General features: G+C 36.9%; 2 protein-coding genes across 3 annotated transcripts in view; both read right to left on the minus strand.

Moving 5' to 3' along the window:
- Positions 1–142: 142 nt before the first annotated feature.
- On the minus strand, positions 143–6,929 carry nanos. Its single transcript, XM_066730677.1, has 3 exons — positions 6,576–6,929; positions 4,590–4,812; positions 143–3,814 (listed from the first exon to the last, which is right to left on the minus strand). The coding sequence occupies exons 1-3, from the start codon at positions 6,715–6,717 to the stop codon at positions 3,670–3,672; spliced, it is 510 nt and encodes a 169-aa protein (XP_066586774.1). The 5' UTR covers positions 6,718–6,929; the 3' UTR covers positions 143–3,669.
- Positions 6,930–7,204: 275 nt separating this feature from the next.
- The window catches only part of LOC136775514 (uncharacterized), a 69,048-nt gene continuing 52,453 nt past the window's right edge, over positions 7,205–23,799 (minus strand). Inside the window, exons 4-9 of one of the 2 annotated variants that reach the window (XM_066730359.1) lie at positions 20,419–20,568; positions 15,924–16,196; positions 14,921–15,004; positions 14,741–14,789; positions 14,386–14,644; positions 7,205–14,302 (exon numbers count right to left, since the gene is read on the minus strand). In XM_066730359.1, the coding sequence (XP_066586456.1) occupies positions 13,723–14,302; positions 14,386–14,644; positions 14,741–14,789; positions 14,921–15,004; positions 15,924–16,196; positions 20,419–20,568 (1,395 nt within the window). In that variant the 3' untranslated portion in view covers positions 7,205–13,722. Of the gene's footprint in view, positions 14,303–14,385; positions 14,651–14,740; positions 14,790–14,920; positions 15,005–15,923; positions 16,197–20,418; positions 20,569–23,799 lie in introns of both variants that reach the window. The other variant, XM_066730358.1, reaches the window with a different exon arrangement.

Raw genomic sequence — 23,799 nt, forward strand, 5'->3', positions numbered from 1 at the left:
TTTTGTCTCATCTGGAATTTACCGTCACGCGAACCCTTTAAATATTTTATCAGTCAGCATTAAGATACAAGATATTTTAATAGGGAATAGAACATTCGACTTTCATCGTCCTTCTGGAAAATATCACACTGCAAACATTAAATAAAGAAAAAGAAATAAATATATTGTATTTCGTATGCTCTCTTTGTAACAGTTGCTTTCCCGCCATACAAAAATACAACCGTTTTGATACATACGCTATTCATTATTAACAATATATAAATAATTACAGAAAACGTAATTATTATGACGTAAATATAGCGGATACTTAAAACAATAAGTTATACTCTCTTTAATCGCATATTAGTAGAACATGAAGGTTTGCATGTTATTTGTGTTTCCTTTTTATTGATTACAAAAAATAAAATCTGACAAAATTCCATTGATTTAAGATAACGAATATTGTAAAATCGAGCGTGAAAGATGTTTATCACCGAAATTAAATAAAAATTATTATTTAATTATATCAATTTGGTCCTTCATGCATTACCTACATGTTTTTCAAAAATGACTAAACCGTCTCGTTCGATTTCGATACTTTCTCCTTTACTTCCAGTTGTCTACTATCTAAAATTATAATTATTCTGTTTAAAAGTTTATTATAAATTTTAAAATTTCATTTACAGACAGAATTACTTAATTGTTTATCAATGTAACTTGCAATATTATATTTTTTAAAGACAACTGCCTGGCGAAATCGAACGATAAGTTTACTCTTAACTATAAAGCCTATAATATAATTTAACATTATATAAATTCTTTTGCATAGAATTTGGCCAGAAGGTAACAATCACAAAGTTTTAGTGTAATAGTCTTAAATATTTCACTACCACTCTGTAATAATAAAGGATATAGAAACAATTATATTATATTAACAATTAAAATATTTTTTATAGAAAAATAAGGATTTCTTTGACAACAAGCCCCTGTAGTATTCTCAATGCTTCCAATTAATGACATAATAACAAATTTTAATCTCATAACCAATTAATCGCATACAGTATAATTCATTTGTTGAAACTCATTTAAAATTCAAACCTTCTCTTATTCCAAAATTCTCTGATCGATTAAACTACTGCTTAAATGGAGTGCGGATTAGACTTAATTTTGCAAATAATTGAAGGCATTTTTAAAATAAAAGCGTATCAAATTTTTTATAAGATGTGGAAAGATTCTGTAGTTTAAAAATTACGCATTATTAATGAAAATATTTTTGGGTTATGATAATCATCTGAATGTTAATAGTTATGTAAGCTTATTAATTAAATTTATTTAGACCAATAAGTATGGATAAAATATTTTAGAAACTCTGCGAATTCTTGCTTGAAAATGATTCAATAATTGTTCAATCACTGTGATGCACTTAACAGGGGCTCGTCAGGCAAAGTTACATATTATCAATTTCCATTTTTCTTGCCAGTTATCATAAAAAGTTTTATCTTATAGCTTAACGACTAAATTATAATGTACATATTGAAAAACACTTTAATCGACGACCATAATAAACGAATATTTTCGTTTCCGTAAACTATATTTCTAAATAAATATGTGTAAATACAAACGATCAGACAAAAAAAAAATGTGTGAAAAGTACCTAATTCTGGAATTTGTAATGAACAAGACTGCTATTGAATATCGAATAAGACTAAAGAGAACACGTATGTATGAATATAACGTCTAAGGACTGCTCTAGTTTCTTCCATCCGTCTTTTTGCGTGCTTCTTGCTTTAACTTTTATTTGCTGTTTTCGTATCCTGCGAACCTTGCTTGATAATTTTTCTGTAAAACGTAAGCAGCAGGCTCAAGACTGGGAGAAAGGATAAGCCAGCAACAAGCTCTTCAAAGTAATCGAAGAGAAACTATTAATCCATCTGACATTGTTTCGTGTTTTTCTCGTTTCGATGTCGTTCCTTCTTCGCAAAACTTGGAAGAGTTCTTGCTGAGCTTGCAGCAACTTGTTCCTGAGCTTATGAATTGGGTAAAAAATCAAAAAGCAAGGAAAATCCGAGCAGAAGACTACTACAAAGTATGTTTAAAATATTTGCACATCCCTGTGTCGCTAACCGCGACACGGAAGTACCGAATTTTCAAACGTACGTATAAAAAGAGATTGATCAACGAAAGGGGCCAAGAGATGCGAAATAAATCAAGTATCAAATCTTAATTTGCTTATTTTCTTGCGCTATGAAAATTTCTGCTGCTTTTAAATTTTTTTCATCGGCCACATTTAATTTCCCTGTGTAAAAACAATTGTGTGATAGTTCCCGAATTTATCAGACCCGTTCATGATTTCAATAAATCTGTCTTTCACTGTTATTTCGCGTTCCGTTGGTCCCCGAAAGAATGGAAAGTGTTCATGATCAATGAGTGTGTGCCAAAAAGAACGTGAAAAATATCCAGAAAGTTTCTGGCTCGAGTAAAAATGAAGTCTGGAATGATATCTTAATCAAGCAACGCTCATGATTGTTGTTACGCTAAATATTGTTAACAGATCTTTTTTTATTGATTTAAAAAAATCGCTAAATTAATATTGGTCATTTTGTGCCATTTAGTCAAAAGAACGGAGAAGAACGGAGTTGAGGGGGGGGGGGGGGGGAAGAAAATTAAATCTCTCTCAAACTAAAAAAAGATGTGCGTCAACATTAAGATACCGAAATTAAGTATTAAAAAAGCTTACAGTAAGAATACTGCGTGTGGTCTTTTCAAATCTCAGGTCTCTTCGATTCTGTCCTTTCTAACTCGAGGTATACATTAATCATATTAAAAAAAAGAAAACCTCGTCGTTATAAACAATCACTGATACCGTTCAGTGCCAGCATTTTTTTTACCTCGAGGTAAAAATCAAACTAATTTTTTAAAAATTATCTCTTTGAAAGGAGCTTGCTAATAACTAAGACTATGAAAATACCTTTTAAAGCTTGGAGACATCCAAATGCTTTCAAATGAACATTTTAATAAAAAACGTCAATTATGTTACTCCCCTTTATACTTTTATACCCAATTGTGAAAACTAGAGCTAATTCCTTTGAAGATCAGTAAATCTTTGATGTAAGAACTGTTGGTGTAAGCTAAGACTACTAGAAAGCTTTTAAACGAAGCTCTTTTTTTCAGGAACATTCTTGAAAGAAATGTAAGCTGGAAATCGTCACACGCAATTAAAGCCGAGCGTTGATCTTCACATGTGATATCAGAAGAAATGTTTATCTCTGCCATGTAAACAGATGGAATGGCAAGAATTGTCCTTAGATCTATACATATTTATTTTTATCGTGTATTTATCATAACGCACCAGCGTTAATACGTATGATAGACACTCGAAAATAAAGTACGGATCTTTGATGACAATCAGCCATTGATCTATCGAATTTTGGAGAGAGGCACGTCGTTCGGCATTAATTGCTGAATTCCTTTCGGTAATACACATCTGCCTGCAGTGTAGATACCGAAACTGGGCATTTTGCAGTTGAAATTCATTTCCTTCCCTTTCTTCGAAAAATACTCTTCAAAAAATATATTATTTATATATGTATATATAAACTACTGGCACGCGTAAAAGTCTCGTAGAAATTTCAAACTTAGCCCTGTTTTTCCCTCGCTCTCTTTTCTTGCTTTCTCCATTAGTTCGGTGATTTACTTGTTCCGGCGTCTCCCCATTGAATTTCTCAGCATTTTCATCTCATTAATAGTTCGCAACGCCGGCTCTGTATTTTTTGGACAATATTTTCTTGTGTGAGCATAATCCCCGCTCGCCCCGCAAATCTTACACTTATATTGCCTGCAAAAATTAATGTAATGAGTGATAATGCTCTTCTACGGGATTTTTGTGGTTATAGATATGGACCGACCAATAAAATTTTTCTCTATCTTAATTTGACATTATATAGAATTTGGCCTCCTATTGCACAAGGATTTCCCGTCAATGTGTTATTAAGTCAAGATCTCGTATGTGCAAAAGTATGTAAATTAAAAATATGAAATCGATTTTGCAACTTTTATGCAATTTTTATATCTACCTTACCATAGACTTGTTTTTGTTGCCTGCAACTTTATACGCAAAATGGTATATTACATGTTACGTATACTATACATTTTTTCAATCAAGTTTAAGCTAGAAAGTCAATTTCTTACACTTCTCAATTGTTTTTCATCTGTTTCTCTGAACTTCCTTAAGCAGGAGTAGAGAAGCGAACAAAAAGTATGGAAAATGGCATCCCAACTTGAAATAGCTTAAAAACTCTACAGTATATGCAACATGTAATATACCCTTCTGGGTGTAAAGTGTATAGGCAATAAAACCTAACCTCCATTATATTAAGTTATTGTTAGAGAGGTTGAACAATGGGATACTCAGAGGAAATAATTTTGATTACTTAATAAACACACAAACAAGAGTATCTATTTCTTAGAATCCCCTCATTTACGTTCGAGCTATCTTGAACAAGTTTCGCAATCTGGTAATAGATATGAAGGGTTCAAAATTATTTTTGGTGCGTTATACCGGGATTCTAAAAATTTTAATATTACACATGATTTAGTAAAAATAGGATCACCTTAGTACTGGGCAAATGATTTTTCCATAAGCATCTTTAAGTATGTGACCTCTATAAAACTCCTCGGTCTCTCCATTATTCTTACAGAATACGCACTCGTCCGGTAGGTCTTTCTTTACTTTTTTTCGTTGCAAGCTTTGTATAGGAATTATATTGCTTTCCAAGTCGGGGCAATATTCAAAATCTCGTCCGTTCAGGCGAAACTCTTCCATAACATCCTCAGCTGTAAAAAATACCACGAAATTATTGTTACAATCTTTTGATATTTTATACCGTTACTCGTTTGCATCGTATACAATATTTTCCGGCATTATTCTTTTAAACTTGAGTACAAGACTATTGGGAAAAAAGGTTTGTTTTGAAACTAGAGAGGTTAAGCTGAAAGATCGGGGGGGGGATAAGTTGTGTGGAGCCATTTTAGTAGGAATTGGAAGCGACGAGATTTCTTCTGAAAGTAATGAAATTTAAATAAGAGAAAATAAAAACGTGTTGTTTGCAGTATTTTCGATGAAAGGATCTACGCATTAGACTCGAAGCTCGGGTCATCCAGAGGGTATAACGACGTAATACTTACAATGGATTGTTTACGTTTGCAGGACGCGATTCTCACAGAGGGACAGAAACATAAAAAGGGCTTTCGAGAGATGTATAGAATGACTTGCTTCAGAGTGTCGAAAAACTATATTATGAGAAATAAATATAAACTTCTAAAATAAGAGGCAAGTAAAAATAGAATAGAGCAAACTGGTGAATTAGTCTATGCTTTAAATAGATGACAATGAATTGAATCTTTATATCTTTATCACTTTTAATTATTTTATAATTGTATAAGTAATAGAATATACAGTACTGTACGCCCCTATATGCTGTATTATTAAAAGCAAGATAACGCAAGTCTCCATGCGCAAAAATAACTTGCAACCACATTTGTCTAAAAGCTGTTATAATTAATAAAATATCATCAGATATTAATGAAGTTTAATAATTGATTAATACTCATACCTTAATTATGTCTACTCTGGTATTGAATTTTGACTTGTATCAAGTTTGACCGTATCATGTCAAGCATTGAATGTGACTTACCCCATACAGCTCAAGGAAATGTGTACAATTACACATCCCTGAAACATCTCCGATATCATTTGACTGTAGGTGTTCTATACAAAATGTTACAGGGATGTGCAAATGTTCACTTTTCTTCACACAACTGTGTGGGAATCTGTACACGTGGATTTCTAGTATATATACTTAATAGTGGCCAAAGGAAATTTATCGAGCACGTAAGTGAACACTTTGTTTATTTGGAAATGTCACTCGAAAGTATCGACTAATCTCTGCTTCCAAGAAAATGCTGAGGGTATAATAATGTATTCTGTCCCATAAATCTAGAGCTTAAGTAATTCTCTAGTGTCAGGACCTTCTCGAGTGTTTACTTAACGTAACCATAATAAAAACAAATGTGTAAGAAATATAAGATGATTATATTTAAATTATTACAATTAACTTCACTGGAGATTATTAATTATCATTCCTAATGAAATTGCTTAAACGAATTACATCCACGAAGTATTGAAAAGGTAACATGACTAAGAAAATAAATAGACTTTGCATTGTTCGGAGTTTTTTACTCGAAATTTCAAAAACAAAAGAGAAAATATACACGGATTTTTAGTAGTTGACAATAAGAACACTTTGCATGGCGAACAACATTGCGTAGAGAACAGATTGTAATAGGAGACCTGATAAGTTTATCAAAGTGGAACTAAAAGAAATTTGCAACGACAGTTATTGCTTCGATTTACCAGAAGAAAAGTTCAAGAAACTTGAATGTAAAAAATGGGGAAAATTCTAACAAAAGAAAAAAATGGGATAAAAATTGTAAAGAAAAATGGCGCTTTGAAAGGGAAGATTAGATTTGCGAAAGCTTTGCTAACAAGGGTAAGATGGAGGTAAGTATTTAAACAAAAGAAAAAGATTTGTACTCACTGTTAGGAAATACGACCTTTGGGTTTTCTACGGCCCAGTCGGAAAACAATCGTTGAATTTCCTCCCAGAGACTTGGGTTGAATGGGAAAAAAGAATTTGACACCTGGGGCATCGGAAGTTGTTGCTGAACGCGAACACGCATCTTGCAGGATGAAACATGAAAGACTTGGTTTTATCAAGATTCACTTTTAACACGGACGACTGTTTTTACCGAATGAAGCTCCTTAATTGTTCCAAACGAAACTGAACCGATCAAAATTATAATATTAATTAAAAGAGTAACGTACTGCAGAGTCGAGTTCCGACAAGCCTGAGTGAAGACAGACAAGACAGTGAAGGCTGTGAAGTCAGAAGAACTCGGGCACAAGTGAAGCCGGCCGGTAGTCGTATTTGGGAAAAGGAAAAAAACTGAGAGTGGGGATATGGATAAGCGTCTGCTTAAACACTTAGAAGCGCGCTAATTTAAAACGTTCAAATACTCTCATTATAAAATCCTAATACGACTCGCGTGTATAATTACTACCATATACTATTTTTTTGTTAATAAATATATATACATATGTTTAATTTTAAGGTTAAAATCAGTAAAAATCTAGATGAATATGGGTAATAAAAATAAACATTTTCGCTAATTCTTCATCTTTATTGTTACTGTGTAAATATGTAGGCACTGAACAAATAATGTTTCATAATTTGTTTACAAACATTTACATTACTGATCTTCTTCTGTTCAATCAATGAATATTCTCTGCGAGCAGGCTGACTGTCGGTCAGATCTACTTTTTGCCGTCTATCGGAACCTTCTTTTTCTTCCTCGATTTTCATTTTACTATTCCTCGATCATTGTATTCTCCGTTAGCTTCATCATCATCGTCATCATTTTTGTTTTCTCATCATCGCCTCTGGCATTGTATGCACTCGAGCCAATTTCTAATTGCGACCTCGATATTTTATCAATATATATATATAATATTTATATATATATATATATATATATATATATATATATTTTATTTCATTATGTATACTTTAATCTCTATGCGCTAATATATTGTTCTTCTAAGTCTAGAAATTACCACGATTATTAATGATAATATATATAGGGCGTACCTCTTAAAATGACTCAGATCATTTCAACGTAAAAGTCTATTTTATCCCCATAATTATAATATATATCAACTATTTGTTATGAGAACTTTTTGAAGTGTCCCTTTATTTGTATTTTAAAAGGCCTTATGTAAAACAAAATTTGATATTTCTTATATAGTTACGAAGATAAAAGGTATTTTACGCCTGTTCATGGTCCAGGTAATTTTAAGTGGTACACCATGTATATATATATATATATATATATATATATATATATACTTTAGAGAAATTAGACTTGAAACTGATAAGAGGGATGTATATGTCATTGTATGTGTGTGTGTGTATACGGTTTGAGAAAGAAAGAAGGAGGAATGAAATTGATGAGAGAAAATAATTAATAAAAAATGATGAAAAGAAGAAAAACTATAAAGGAAACTTTTTGGCTAAAAGGGCCTAATATTAGCTTGATAAAGAGAACGAAGAGAGGCCAATAGAATCTATTTGCTGTTTCCCTACTTTTTGATTCGGCAATGATCGATTAATAGTAGCAGAAAGTATTAAACCATGTTAAATGATTTGTACAGGTATGAGTAACCACTATCATAGAGGGTTGCGCGTGTACGAATGTTTACGAACGATATGCTTTTAACACTAGATTCATATGAGATCCGACAACTTCTCACGGATATCACATTTTTATAACGCAATATAAATAAAGCATAGAAATATATATTTTTCATTGATAAAAGTTTATTTAATCAGGCAATTCAATTGATAAAGATTAATATGTTATATAGATTAAATCAATTTTCGTAATTTACAAATAAAAACAAGGCCTGGAAATCTAGTGTTAAGGCTTGGCTTTAACCCCAGAACACCAAAATTTGGCCCAAGCTCTATCTAACGCCTTCAGTCATCCTCTTGTACGACTATTCCTAATGTTAGCCCACTTCGTGTATACGAGAGAGAGAGAGAGAGAGAGAGAGAGAGAGAGAGAGAGAGAGAGAGAGAGAGAGAAAATCCCTGATTTAAGCCAATATATCTTTGAGATTGGAATACAAAAAGAGTTTTCAAGGTCGAGAGAGCGAAGGAAGAATCTGCTTAAAAATGTGTAACTTTTTATTCGTATCACTCTATTATATGTATATTGTATAAAAAAAACAGAGTATAGCGCTAAATATGCATTCGTATTTATATTCGGCTTATATTTGACAACAGTGTATGGCGAATTATTTTTTTTGTTCCGTCTCAATTATTCAATAATAATAAGTCTACATTTATATAGGATCCGCCACAGTTAACACGCCGAAAAATATAGATGCGAAAAACGTGTGTTTCCGTAACTACATTTAAAAGATATGAAAATTTTGCATATAGAAGCTTTTCGAAACGTCTTATTATTTAAATTTGGAAAGTTCTTATAAAAAATTTTGATAACTCTAATAGTTAAGGAGATACGCGTCTTCTTGTGCATCTACGATCCGAGCCGTATTAATTGGCGGACCGCGTATATATTTATATAATATAATAAACTTGGCGTTCTAGGATTAAATACAGTGTTTGACTCTCGCGGAACTTGTGAGCTTCAACGCGTCTTTTTCAATTCAGTCTTTGCACGCTTTTAACCCTAAGATAGTAGTATAAAAAGCGAAAGGATCGAAAGATTCGTGTAAACGCATGATTAAATCTATTACGCTCTGGAAAATCGTCCTAAAATATATTTGTTTATCGTTTATTGTGCACCTAGAACACAAAAATTGACTAACGAGAGAATTAATGTAGGGAAGGGTCGCTCATCTCTGTTTTTCTTCCTTTCGAAACAAACTAAGGAAGGGAGGTGAGAGGAAAGGATAAAACGACGCATCATCGCGCGCGGTGATGGATACGCGCGATGAAACGAATTCTTGTAAAAGATAATGGGTCTGAAACACGAGAGAAATGAAAGAAGAAGAAAAAAAGACAACAACGAGATGAATTATTTTCTACCGAATCTGACAAAGTTCGATTCAATAATTATTATCATTATCATTATCGTTATCATAATTCAATGATCTCGCATACCGATGTCGCGCGGTGGTCCGTTTAGAATAGCTATTTTAATATAATTATAAATATATTTATATGTATGTATATATGTATATTTATAATATCTTGCATGGTATACGTATGGTATGTAGTATATTGTACATATATATATTTGTATTTAAATATATATATAGGGGAGAGAATAGATCCATGCGTTTATTTTCTTCCTTTAATGCGCGTGTAAATGTGTATATGACGGTGAGAGGCGTGTATTACTAGGAATGTACATAGTGTACGTAGATATAATTAGGTTGTGTATAAAACGATGATACATACTATACTCGTTACTCGTTTATAAACGACACATAATTATGATATCGAATTGTATTTTTAGTCTCATGGTGCGATAGCCGCGAATGGCAATCGGTGTGTGCCAATAGGCTAGTCTTGTCCTGTCAACTCTTACAACAAATGTCAAATGCAGTCACACACACAAACTTACCGGTTAAGCATCCTCGTGAGGATCAAACCGCTGCATGATTATGATACAAGAGCCTCCCGAATGAATGGCCATGCCTCTTTGAGTATCAAAAATTTTCCCTTCCCTCTTTAACCTTCTCAAATGTCCACTGCTCAATCACAACTACCCTCTAACTTTTCTGCAAGAACACACGTACTACTCTTTGTACTCTCTCAAAAATAGATTAAAAAACTTCTTTGGACTACTAATAAATTATTCAGTGAAAATTTCACTCTCCACTTGTGCCGAATGGAAGCAAGATTCTATGCGCAGAATAGGGCAAGAGTATTTTCCCGATTCTTCCTACCCCCGACCAGTCGAACCTTGGCTGCTCGTTGGTAAACCGATACATTATCTAGTTTTGGTACTGTTTCTTTTTTACCACATCCTCCTACATTATTAACGAGTGCCAAGGTTCAAGTGGTCGCGAGCCGTCTTTGCTTCTGGTTTGCTGTTCATTCTGCACGAGCGAGAGAAAAATACACAAGGAAATATAAGAAAGCTTTTTCATTTGTTCAGTGGCTCTGGCAATGCTCAAAAATATGACCATCCATCTCGGACAAAATCGTATTGATTAAGATTAAATATTAATTAATACTTCTAGTCGTATACCCTTTCTAGAGTAAAAGTGGTCTTGTGCGTCCCGATGCGCGCTCGCCGGGACGTGCATAAGCAAATACAGAGTGCTCGTAGTTTTCTTTTTTTTATTCATCTTGCGCTCTCCTGATATGCGATATAATACACTAAACCTAACAAAACTTGTCCTTACATTTCTCATTTGGTATGTTTTAGTCTTATTTTATTAAAAAATGAATTACTAGTCACTTAATACAAGAGTTTCAATGAGACACAATTGATTACTCGTGATTTAAATAATGAATGAGCAGATCTTGCTTTCTTAGTTTTTGTTTCTTCCTTTTCCCATCGATGGCGCGAGAAAGGAATTTCGATGAGTGAACAATGGTTTTTAAAAAATGTGAAAGAAAAGTCGCAAAAATATAAAACGATTACGTGGGATAAAACGTTGTCGGAGCACTCGTAAAGTAATCAAAAACTTCTTAGTGGTCGAAGAAGAAGAAGAAGAAGAAGAAGAAGAAGAAGAAGAAGAAGAAGAAGAAGAAAGTAAACGACTTATTACAAAATAGATTCTTTCTGTCCCTTATGCATCTAGAACTATTCCATCAATGCTTTTCGAAGTCTTAATCAATCAATTAATTCTTTGCGCAAAGTCGCTTGATAAGAGAAAACATATTGTTTTTTTCTTTTTTTTTTTGCAAGGTCGCGCTTTCTCAGCTGGACCAATTGTAATAGTTATTTAAACGATTCAAATCTTGCTTTTAAACACTTCATAAGTATCCAGTATAAAATCGTTTAAGGATGACAGAAATATTTAAGCAACGCTTTCAAAATGAAGAAGACGGAATAGATCCTGGCAATATTATTTCTATTTTCGATTTCTATCGCAAATTAAATGTATAGATAGAGAGAGAGAAAGTGAGAAAGAGAGAAAAACTGATATACATGTACTCAGCGTTCACGCATCGAACACTTACCAAGTACTCTCTATATCTTACACTTTTGTATATATACACTAATGCGCAAAACGCAATACCACTTTCATTGAGACATACCGTAGAAAGCTCCAATGAAACATATTCAGCACTGCTACCAAAGTCTGTTTCTTATCGATTACTTTACAAGTACCCACTTTTTCTCGTAACTACTACGTGAGAATGCATCGACGCAACTAAGTCTTATATCATCAAAAAATATCAATGGGAATACCTCTACTATGTATATTTATCAATTAACTCTTATACTTTAAATCTTCAGCGAACAGGAATACTCAGTTTTTCCAGTCAAATGTCTCGCGGAGAGTACGTACGATTTTACAAATTGCGGCCTCGTTTCTCGGCGCCAGATACGATATCCGGGCGCCATGTCTGAAAGGCTTATAACAAAATAAACTAAATGGAATCGCAAGTTGGTATACCAACAAGGCAAATCACGACACTCGTCGTTTCCTCCACCTCCGATCTCTTCAACATTTTCATTTACGATAAGACCCAGAATGACGCTATTGCACGATTTAAAAGCTGAGAAAAACTACCTACTACTCACCCCCCCCCCCTCCCCCCCCCCCGATCCCTCTTTTCACACTTGTACATTTTCGTCTCTTTCTTTGTCTATTTTGTCAAATAAACGTTTTGTGACAAATAAAAATCACCTTTTAGGTCTCCTATTGCATCAATATTTACAATGGACGTAATAAGCGCTTTATATTTTCAAATAAATCTTCTCTGATATCGATCAGCGTTTATCGCGATTAAATAAAGATCACTTAAAATTTTTCGTAAGAAAAAAGAAATCGACTCGCTCGACTATATATATATACACACTCACTGCCTCTACCCCTCTCCTTTTCATCCACATACAATATATGTAATACGCTACGCCTAACAACGCTTTTTTCTAAAACATCTACGCGCAATATTTTCATATACACACGCTTGTGTATGCACATGCGTATTATAAAAAAGGGAGAGAAGAAAAAATAGAATTGCATCGTTTTACGCGCACACAAATATTGAATTCACGCTTCTCTCGAGTCTATCGCCTCAGTGTACGCATGTTTCGCTGTTAGCTCTGATGAGCGAGCGCGAGAATACGGAAGTAGACGTAGGGCTCTCCCGGAAGTTAATTTTTCAGACAACATCGTATACGCAGACATTGCTCGCATGAAAAGTTAACTTCGCATTAAGGCGGCATGCTTCGAAGGATCTATCGATTATTTTTACAAGCTTTGCATGGCGGCGATAACGAATCCACCAATGCGCGAAGCTTTTTAGCTTTTCTTTAACATTAAGGCTATCGTTGACACTCGAACACTAACCGCAGGGATGGCTGAAGTTTGATGAAACGCTTTTCTCAATCGCCATTGTGGAATATCCCCATGACCCGGAAGCTTCTTCCTCGATATTGTCAAATATGCGAATAAAACATCATGATATCAGTTGGGGTATAGTTGAAATTCAATTGTCGCTGATAATTGAAGGGGGGAGCAAATAAATAGATAAAAGAGATTTTACTCAACCGAAAGCCGTAGCTGTTCGTTTCAACAGACATTAATTTAATCGTTACTATATTTGATCAGCACATAGCATCTGGAGCATATTTTCGCGCACGCTCCGAACACGAAATGGCCTATGTCGGTATATATCGAAGCATACTCTAGTCTACGGCCCAGGTACAGAAACGCTCTGTGAGAAATTAACTTAATCGCAGTTGTTAATGGTTAATAGGGAATAATTTATGAGAGGTAGAACGCGCGCGGAGCAAAGCAAGATGGTCGAATCGAACGACGATGACGAGGCTGAATGGTTATTTAAGATGGAAATTGGTGAGAAAACGGGTAAAGACATTCGAGTAGAAGCTTCGCGGACTCATGTCGGATCTGAAGGCGGCTCCGGGTATCCCAGGGAAGGTGCCGGGTGCGAGATAAGGCCTGAATAGTTAGGGTTTGCTATCGTTGTTTAACGATAGAGGATCGGTGATCTTCTGGGGTGTCTGCGAAGGTTGTTGAATCGGCTGGGAGATCTCGCTGACCGCGCCGCCGCTCATGAGCTTTGCATTATTGTTCTCCATGTTGGATACCTTGGCGTAATCGCGTTTACGAGGTATGCTTTCGGTTTTGACGATGGTGATATCGGGATTGTTCTCGAGGACGGAGGTCGCTGCTTTTGGAACCGGCGATGGCAGCTCGATATAGCCACCGCCCTCGCGTTTTATCGGCGTCGACGTCGTTGGGGCTGCCGCCGTCGCCGTTGCAGCGTTCGCATTGATCTTCTGCAGGATGTCGTTCACCGAATCGCTGTTCTCCGGTGCTTCGTTGTTCCCGTCGATAGTCCCAGAGGCGACGCTCAGGTCTCCCGCCAAGGAGATCCTGTCGGGACCCTGTAGAGTCGACAGGTACGTCGCTAGAGTGTGAACGGTGACGTTTAGAAACTCCGCAGCCCGAAACAACGTGATCTCCTTCCGTCGTAGCTTGGCCAGAACTTCTGCCGGACCTGGCTCGGACCAGAAATCCCTCACTCTGCAGAAGGATTCAACGGTATAAGTTTTTATCTCGATGCTCCATGCAGCATGGACCATCTCAATGAACGCGCTTGACATTACCTGTAGGGGTGTTTAAGGCAACCATAACTATCACGGTATCTCCCATAGAGCGTTCCATAAGAAACACCAAGAATTTCGGCTGCAGTCTTCATCTCAAGCTCCTTACTCTTGATGGCATCCATCACGCGTCTCGTGAACGGCTCCTCCCAGAACTCCTGGCGTCGGCCCGTCGTCAAGTAGTCGTTCATCTTCACCACGTCTCGGAATTGCTCCGGGATCGAAAGATTCGTCGCGTTCGAATTTGACGGTGTGGAAGGCGCTATCGCTAAACACACATACACGTATACGATTGATTATTCGTTTCTCACCTTAAAATTCTATTCCATTACTTTTTTACTTTTGGATTGATAATTACGTTTCTTATCCTGGTCGGACATACTGTCCTCCTTGGGCATGTAGGAAAGCTGAAAGGAAGCCAAGGGTGTAAATCGGATATTCAAAAGTATAAATGACTTTTTCTCATCGTTTGATTTGTATCGTTTTTGTCTTTTATTCTACACAATATATATTATACAAGAGAGTGCGAGTTCCTTACCACCGGCAGTGGAGTTTCATTAGTTTCGTTCATCATCATCTCGTCGTCCCAGCTTTCGTGGTCTCCCTCGCTCATCATTTCCTCCTGCAAAATTAATAAAGCTCAATCAAGCACGAAATAACGAATCCCCGCCCATTCTAAAATAACTATATGCTATAATCTGTGGCATGCGCGGCTTGATTAATGGACGAAATGTCGGATGGGAGGAGGTTGAAGAGAAAAAAAACACGGAGGAAGGATAGCAGGGAAGGGAATGCATTAAAATCTGACGAATAATTGGACGAGAGCTCTAAAATCAATGTGAAATAAGGTTCGACGAATCTATAAAATCATATCCAGTTTAAGTTTACGTTTGCTCGTTTCAACTGTACTTTTACGGTATAAGCGCTTTATAGAGATGACTACAGGGTGTAACAAAATGACCGCACGTTTTTAACGGATATTGTTCCGCGGAGATCCGTCTCATTAAAATCCTCTCGAGTCTCATTAAAATCGGAGTCGTGGTTACCGAGTTACAGAGCTTTGAAAATTAGGCTTTCTCGACCCTCTTTTGAGCAGTTGAGGCGCGCTGCTCTGACACGTCACTCGAGTATATCGTTTCTTTGAAGAATTTTAATCAGACGGTACGCCGAAGAAGAGAGGAGCTACCTGAAAATTGGTCAAAGTATTTAGTGTGGCTGCATCCTGTATCAGCGATGAAAGATTGCGGAAATTCACCATCTTATGTATATATATATATATATACATATATTTTGTGCAACTTATACGCGACGCCCTTGCGTCTCTTGCAGGACAAGAAACGAAGGAAGGAGTCGTCGGTGTGCACAGTTCCACGCACACACACACACAGGATTCCTAAAATCTTTCATCGCTGTCCCGTACATAACGAAGCGAGTGGGTGTGCGGGTGGGAATAATTAATTGGTCGAGTGGGGGAGGGTGTGAATTGTGTGGAACGAAAAAAAGAGATTAGGCGAGAGAAGAAACATGATGATGATGCGTACACTTCCGGTGATGCAGGTGATTTTCGGTGTGAAAACGTCGTGGGCCGAAGGTGGATCGTCGAGGGGGGGACGACCCCTGCGCCTTTGCTTGGGTGGGGGTGGCTCATCGGCGTCTCCTTCCCTCAGAACTGTCTCGACTCCAGGTGTGGCTGCTCCGGGACTGTGACCGCTGTTGCTCAGATCGTTTTGCGTCGAATCGCTGCGCCAACTGACCTCTGCCAATCCTTTTATGTGCAAGTCCTCCGCCGTCTTCAGAAGGGACGATAGCCTCGTCTGCCAAATCATCCATGATAAGAACATGACGATAATAACAGTAACGAGAGAAACAGCGGTAAGAATATTATTTGCAGGGAAATAAAGGAAAGATATTGCTGGACGTAAGCGAGAGATTGGAGGATTTGCAGTTAACGTGACAAAGTAGCAATTTTCTCTTTCTTTTGGAAAGATTCTTGGAAATTGATCGGCTTCGGTTCACAGTCTAGCCGGGGAGAATAAATTCAAGCGGGACTTGAGAGCCACTTAAAAAGTAGGATGGAAAGGGGCAAGAGGGGGGGGGGGGGGAGAAGATTTTACTGCGAGCAATGTTTCAGTTTTATTGATGAAACGGCCGAGGCTTCCGTTTGTCACGGAACATAATGCGCGAATACTTGGCAGAGAGGCAAACAGAAAAATTGCAGCCTATTCCACTGTAAAGTAAACACGCTGCGCCGCCGCCACCGCTATATGCTTGGCGGGGTGCTTGTGAATCGAGTAAGGGTGGGGGGAGAGAGAGAGAGAGAGGGACTACCGAGAGCCTGGTTCCGGTGTGCCGAGGGGGGCTCAAGGGGTTGCTTTCAAGTGGCTCTCCACAAACAAGCCGAATATCGATTCATAAACGAAGGTGCACGACCATTTTCTCCAGCGGCGCACCCCCTCCTCTACCCCCTCCTCCCCACAATCGACTTTTCCCCGAGCAATTCAATCCAAGAGTCCACGATAATCAAGTACACGAAACACCATGGCTACTCCTGAAACATGACCGGGAACAAATTTACTCACCCTTCCCCTCCCCCTCCACACGCTTTCACCCTTCACCTTCTACACTCTCTTCTCCTTCTAACAGCTTCCACCACTAAAGGTCCTTGCTCTTTGGCAAAACACAATTTTCCGACTGGAAAAATGTCTTCTTCTTTCCTTTTCTACCTTAATTCCTTTTTAATAACAGAGAGTTTTTTTCTCCTTCCTATAATCTAACATTTTAAGAAAATGGCACTCGACTTGCGACAAAAAATTTGCAATCCTTCGACCGTTCGTTATTGTGTCGTTTTCGAAGCAAAGTACTTTTTTTTTCAAGTTTCTCGTGTTTCAAGTATTTGAAATACATTGCGCGTGTTTTTTCATTTGGAAACCTTCGCGATTATTCCTTATTTATGATACGTGCAGCGAATGAACAAAGTGTATTAGTCCTAATTTGTGATATAATTACCAAGTATTCTTCACCGGCAATTAAATTAGCAAGAGAGCGGAGCATGCGCGGTGGCGAACGGAGCATCCGTGCAAAAGATACCATGGGATTTATATTTTCAATTCAATGGACCACTGTCAAACTTCCAGAGCGAGTTTACGTTTCAATTTCGTGAATCGAACTCGTCCAACTTGACACCCTCTCTGTTTTTCCTCCTCTTTTTTTTTTTTTTTTTTTTTTTTTTTTTTTTTAGACCAGTTCATTAACGCAGGACTCGGCACCACCTTCGTTACAGTAATTCGTTCGTTAATTTTCTTGCGAAATAAAACTGGGAGAATTTCTCTGGTGTATTTTTAGAAAGGGGGTAGTAGGGTTTTACGATTTTTTTCGACGAGAAAAAATGTGTCACTTCCGCGCGTCAAAGAAGCTTTTAATCTATTTTCGCCTCGTCATCCTCCAAGACCATCCTTTCTTCGGCAAATCCGTTCGATTCTCAAGTCTACGGCTCGAAACTATATCAAGCGCGGCTGGAAAGAAAGATTCTTTCGAGAACTATATAAAATGCTGGAAAAAAGAAGATCGCGACTCGGTTTAGATGGCTCTCTCAAATGATATGGCAGCTTTCTATATATAAATGATTCATCGAAAGCGATAAAAAATACTGCGAAAAAATATATCGCGTACTGGCCTTGATCGGTCTCTGACTCTGGAGATGAAAATTCGACGGAAGACGGACGAAGGTGGAAGTGTGTATGCATATATATATATATATATATATATATAACGTACACAGAGAAGAAGGATTCTTTTGTTTGTTCTTCTGCTCTAACGAAAAATCGTTTAATTCCGTTGGCAATATCGTCATAGTGTTGTGGGACTACTGCTAAATAATATGGGAACTTTCTACAAAGGTTTGTAGTGCGGCGGCGGCTGGCTTTCTATCGGGCACGGAGAGGCCGGAATTGGAAAAATGCTTATGTGGGTCAGCGTCGCCGGCGCAACGTTGCCGGCGAATAATGTATTTCAGAAATGGCCGCTTTCGTTTCTGCCACATGAAAAAGGAGCAGAGTGTGACGTAAATCCGATCAGAAGCTGGCAACCGATGCCAATCGCCCAATGGGAATTCATAATACGCGCGCGTGCGCCCTCTTGCTACCAAAAAGCTGGAAGAACCGGAAGTCCTCGAGAGAAACACTCTTCTCCCCTAAACTCTCTTGTGTAAACGGACCATGCAACAGCGACCTTTCTCACCCCTCTCGCACCAAAAACTTCCACGATCCACCGAAAATTCCTCTTTAACCTTTCAATAAAAAATTCTACAAAATCCCTAGCTCCTCTCTTTTAATAATACACGTATATAAACTTTAGCCGCGCGCGCGTCTCTTTTCACTTGCTCGCATGCGATGCTTCATCTTAATTCGCACAACGCGAATATATATATAGGCGCCTGCTGATCAAACAATTTCGCGCAACTTCGATTGAGAAATTAAATATCATTGAGGAAAAATTAGAAACGAGGATGAATGTAATTCCAGGAGAGATTTTCACTTGGCTAATGTTCTCTCGACATTGATGTTATGCATTTTTCACTAGTTATGCTGCAGATACACGAAAAGTGTGCTGGAGAAAGCTTTCACGTCGCTATATCCAATCAAATGCGGTTACAGGATTTTATAGAAGCCGTTTACTGTAATACGAATCATCGAACTCATAAATACAATCATTCCCAGCAACGAGAGAAAGAAATTTTTCACGAATTTTCAAATATTTATAGCTTTAAGTTTAATAGAAAGCATAAAGGTAGCAGTGAACTTATTACGATGCCAATGACCTAGAGGATTTATTTTCAACAACGTCTATTTGATGAATGTGTCAGCGAACTTGTATTTATTCTTATATATCTTTACGATAAAATGAAAGTTTTGAGAAAAACGTCGAGCGAGCAAAACATCAGTGAAAGCACGTGTTTAAGATTGTTATAACGAGTGCTCAGAAAAATATTAGGTTCCCAAGAATCCAACATTCGCGATAACATCTCGACTATATTCTTACGCGAGAAAATTGGCGCGCGTTTAAAAGTTATTTCGTTGAATTAATAGGATAGGAGAGTGATAAGAGCACGCGTACGGCTCTTGCATGGCCAGCCCGATGAAATTATTTAATTTCCATCGCCCGAATCTCCTGATTCATTAATGAGCTTTGAAATTCGACGAGTTTTTCTCATATCATTTATCCGCGCAAATAAACGAGTCGTGTGTGAAAAAGCTATGCCACGTGAAAAGCTGAGAAGCATATAGTCGGCGCTGCGGGAAAAAAGTTGAAAGTTAAAAGTATATAAATGACTGATGCGGACTGTCAAAACATTGGTCGTCCAATCGACGCAGCTTCTACCATTCGTTAAAAATTTATCGTCCATGGAACGAAAATAAATTTACCCTACTTGTGTGTTACCAATCCTTGCCAATTAAATTCCCACGCGAGAAAGTCGACCAACCAATTGGAGATTATTTGTTTGAATAACGGTAGCTTTCGATCGAGGGAGATTCTCTCAACTTTTCGTAAGAGGGTAAATAAAGGAAAGAGAATGGAAAGACGGAGAGAGAGAGAGCGTAGAGGGAGTGAAAAAAAGATAGACAGCTAAAGATGCACTGGGAACAATTCTATACGTTTACTTTTCAGCCTATTAACAGTTATTCGTCATGTCAATAAACTCTATGCATTTATTGATCCTATGACCAACTCGATAAATAATTAATTATTCATAACATTAATAAAATTAATTTATTCATATAACGAATAACTGCGTTAATAGACGGAAAAATAACGCACAATTTTTCTCAGTGTAGATATAATACATATATAAAATTTCTTATTGCACAAAACTATATAAAATAAGGATGAATAGTGAGCCTGCGATAAGTGTAGTGTGAAAAAATTTGCTCGGGAAGGAATTATATGCTAGAAATGATGTAATATAAAGTAGCGTATATTGAATAAATATTTTTTGTAGTGGGAGGTGTGGGAGAATTATAAGGAGAAGGGGAAACTCACGTGATCGATGTTGATCTCTCCTTTGTACATGAACTCGACGAGGACTTTGATGTCGGAAAATTTGACGTCACGCATGATGACAATGGGGTCCTTCTCCTCGTACTGCGACAGGATCGTGTCGAAGTACGTACTGCACGCAGACAGAACAACCTGCACAGAAAACATGAGAAAATGTTAATCGAATTGACGAAAATACTCCCCGTCTTCTTCCTGCTACAATTTAATTTCCACGTCAATTTACAATCTATACCTAAGAAATTTTAACCTTCTCCAATAAGCAATAATATATTCTATCGAGTCGTCTATGAATGAAAATAGTTTCCATTCTTTTTACCGATTGGCAGATTGTATTTTTGGAATATCACAGAGAGATATGTCGTTCCAACATTTTTTATCGGCCAAATTAATTTGACAAGGTATCGAAAATGAACTCTTCTCTCTATACCTGACATATGTAATCTCTGAAATATGAATCGAACACTGTCCTCGTGGTTCCTGTCTATCAGCTGAGACACGTGACTCGTTTCGTCGTGCAGGTTCGAATCAAGTCGATGGAGCTCAATGAGAAACTCGCTGGATAATATACCATTAATCAAATCTTTGAAGCGATTCTCGCACTTTTTTTCCTCTGTGACCAAAAGTGATGAATGAAATTACCGATATAAATCTTCGTACACTGTGACAACTCTCTTCTCCATTTGGAAAGGATTTTACCCCTTGTCCAACTTTATTAATTTATACGACGTGAAATTTTTTCTTCTCTCGCTCTAGCATTGTTATTTGGCTTATAGGAAAAACTCAAAAATTAATCTTTCTATATTTGTTTGATCATTCTCCCAAATATAGGATAGTCATTCGGTGGCCATGGATGAGGGAATATAGATAGAAACTCTCGACAAACCTCGGCTAATATTTTAAATATTTATGCCAAATTTATACAGCTGCCTCGCGTTGAAAAAATGGTTAAATCGACTCTTTGATTAGTTTTTATCAAATCCCTAGTCTTGGACAGAATGCAAAACAATTGAAAGATCCTTTCAATTTTTGTCAATTAAATGCAAAAAATGAACTGAAAAATTTCATATTTCGTTTGTGTATATATAATTGTACATTTAAAGCTCGTGTTTATTTGTGAATGCTATATTATATCTGCAAGTTTAAATTATATTGCAGTGACTCTAAAGTTCTAGTTGTAAACGTAATTGTGATTGCAATTACGTTTACCCAGCAACGACAACGAATCCATATAGAAGAAAATTCGTGTAGTCTTATAATCGCTCGATGATTTTCCTAGACGAATTTTTGATAAATTCATGTCCTTGCGAGACTATATACAACGTGACGGGAAATTGACAGAAATCGTCGACAAGGCTCGATTTATATATTTTAGCCATTCGTATACCTATTCGCGATTGGCTCGTTTAATTTGTCTGATTGTCAGTGAAACATAACGCGAGACCCAGATTCGCCAGTCGCCGATATAATTAACGATGATCGACGTGTTCTCCTCGTCAAATTTCGATAATCTAATCTTTGCCCGTGCTAATCCGTTTCTTCTCTTTCTTATTTTTTATCCATCATCCAGACACGTGAGAGGTCAAACATCTCTCATTGACTAATAGATTCTCCTCCTTTCATCGTATCCCGTTCGTATCATGGAAAATTCAAAGTTAGCCCCCTTTCGACCTGTAATTTCCCACTTAAACGTGCCTTCTCGTTTTACCTAAAATCAATATACGCATTATATTTAATTGCGTAGATATATTCTGTTTTCGCGCAGTCCTCTCCTCGCTAGATACGAATCTGTGTTATCTCGTCTATCAGCATCAGCTATTTTTTAAAAGTTCTTACAATATCCTACGCGAGTTGTACAGTTCTTTGCTACTCTTAGCCATATAGTTTTTCTATTTTTGCAAGAACGATGAATTTTAAAAAATTAAATGCTAACTTTATATTAAAAAGCCCATAATATCTCTTAACAAAAAACTACAATTTTCAACGCGTGTCCAATAGTTGTACAGTTTTATGTTATTTTGAACAATAGTTTTATTGGCCTTTTGCTCGAAACTGTATGTTAAAAAAAAAACTTCTATCCAATGGCCATTTGAAAATTTAAACGATAGCGTCACCCACTTTTTGGAATGCGGGATATCAGTAAACAAATATCAGAGTCGATAGTACTCGCGGTGCTCTAAAGATAGATAGTTTCGAGGAGTTCCGGTTTCACCGAGACTGTATCCTTTTCACCGTGTATTCGACAAAATTGCAACTCCTCGTAACTATCCTCAGTGGATTGAATAGGGGCGGCTGGTATATTTTTTATTAGCACCTGGTACCCTGAAAAGTGGGAGATGTTATCGCTCAAACGTTAGTAATGGACGTTTGGGGATTGTTATTATTTAGAATATATTTTCGGGGCCAAGCAGAAAAAATATATTTTTCAAAATAGCATAAAACTGTAGATGCGTTCAAGATACGTTAAGAAAGTTAATTTTTTTTTTAAGAGATGCTGGGATTTTTAGCGCGAAGCCAGAATAGCACCTCGCATTAGTCTAAATCAGTTTTCCTAACAAAAATAGGATAACTACTATTACAAGTAGCATAGGACAGTGGAACTATTTGAGATGATATAAGAACTCTCAAATAAATGAGAGATGCTGCAGATGAGGTACGAGTTTCACTCTGGTCCCGTCTCGAGAATGTTGTGCTTAGTCCACTATACTCACTACTATTATTCTTAGCACCCTTGAAAAAACATCTATTAAAAAAAAGGAATACAAAAAAAAAAAAAAGAGGAGCGAAGCGAGAGAGCTTTATTCCACGTTTTCTTTTTTAAAATTAAGGCAATTTTACCAAGAGTGATCCATTAGGAAGATATAAAAAACTAAACACAAAACGAAAGGAGAAAATTGCGTGGCCACTGGCCATTAATGTTAACGCGATTTTACCGAATGATTAGCGGCAAATTTGATTTTGTCCAACTTGGTTATTGGTTTACCGGTAGTACACAATGATGTTTAGGGACGAAGGCTGGCTGGTTAGCGTGGACAACGCTGGACTACAAAAGGGTTTCGGGAAAACTCGATTTGTCGACGTTCGCCTCGCTCCTCTATCAAAGGACGCTCTTTCCGAAAAACTACGTAGAGCATGAGTGCTTTCCCTCAAATATCGATGCGTGTACGTGGCTAATTAGAAAAGTTGTTTCGTGTAAATTTCAAATATCAATGGAGGATAGTCTATACCCTGTCGTCGTAGGTATAAGAAGTCGGCTGAAATTCAACGTTAGGAATTTGGCAAAAGCTGAAAAAGTTGAAAGTGTGCGAATAATTGACGAGTCTGAAGACAGAAGAGGGTAAGGGAAGTTTGAAAAAATAAAAGTGC

This window comes from Prorops nasuta, unplaced genomic scaffold, assembly GCF_024137725.1.
Source record: "Prorops nasuta isolate Cenicafe-Biocafe unplaced genomic scaffold, Cenicafe_Pnas_1.2 PNAS00008, whole genome shotgun sequence".
NCBI lineage: Eukaryota > Metazoa > Arthropoda > Insecta > Hymenoptera > Bethylidae > Prorops > Prorops nasuta.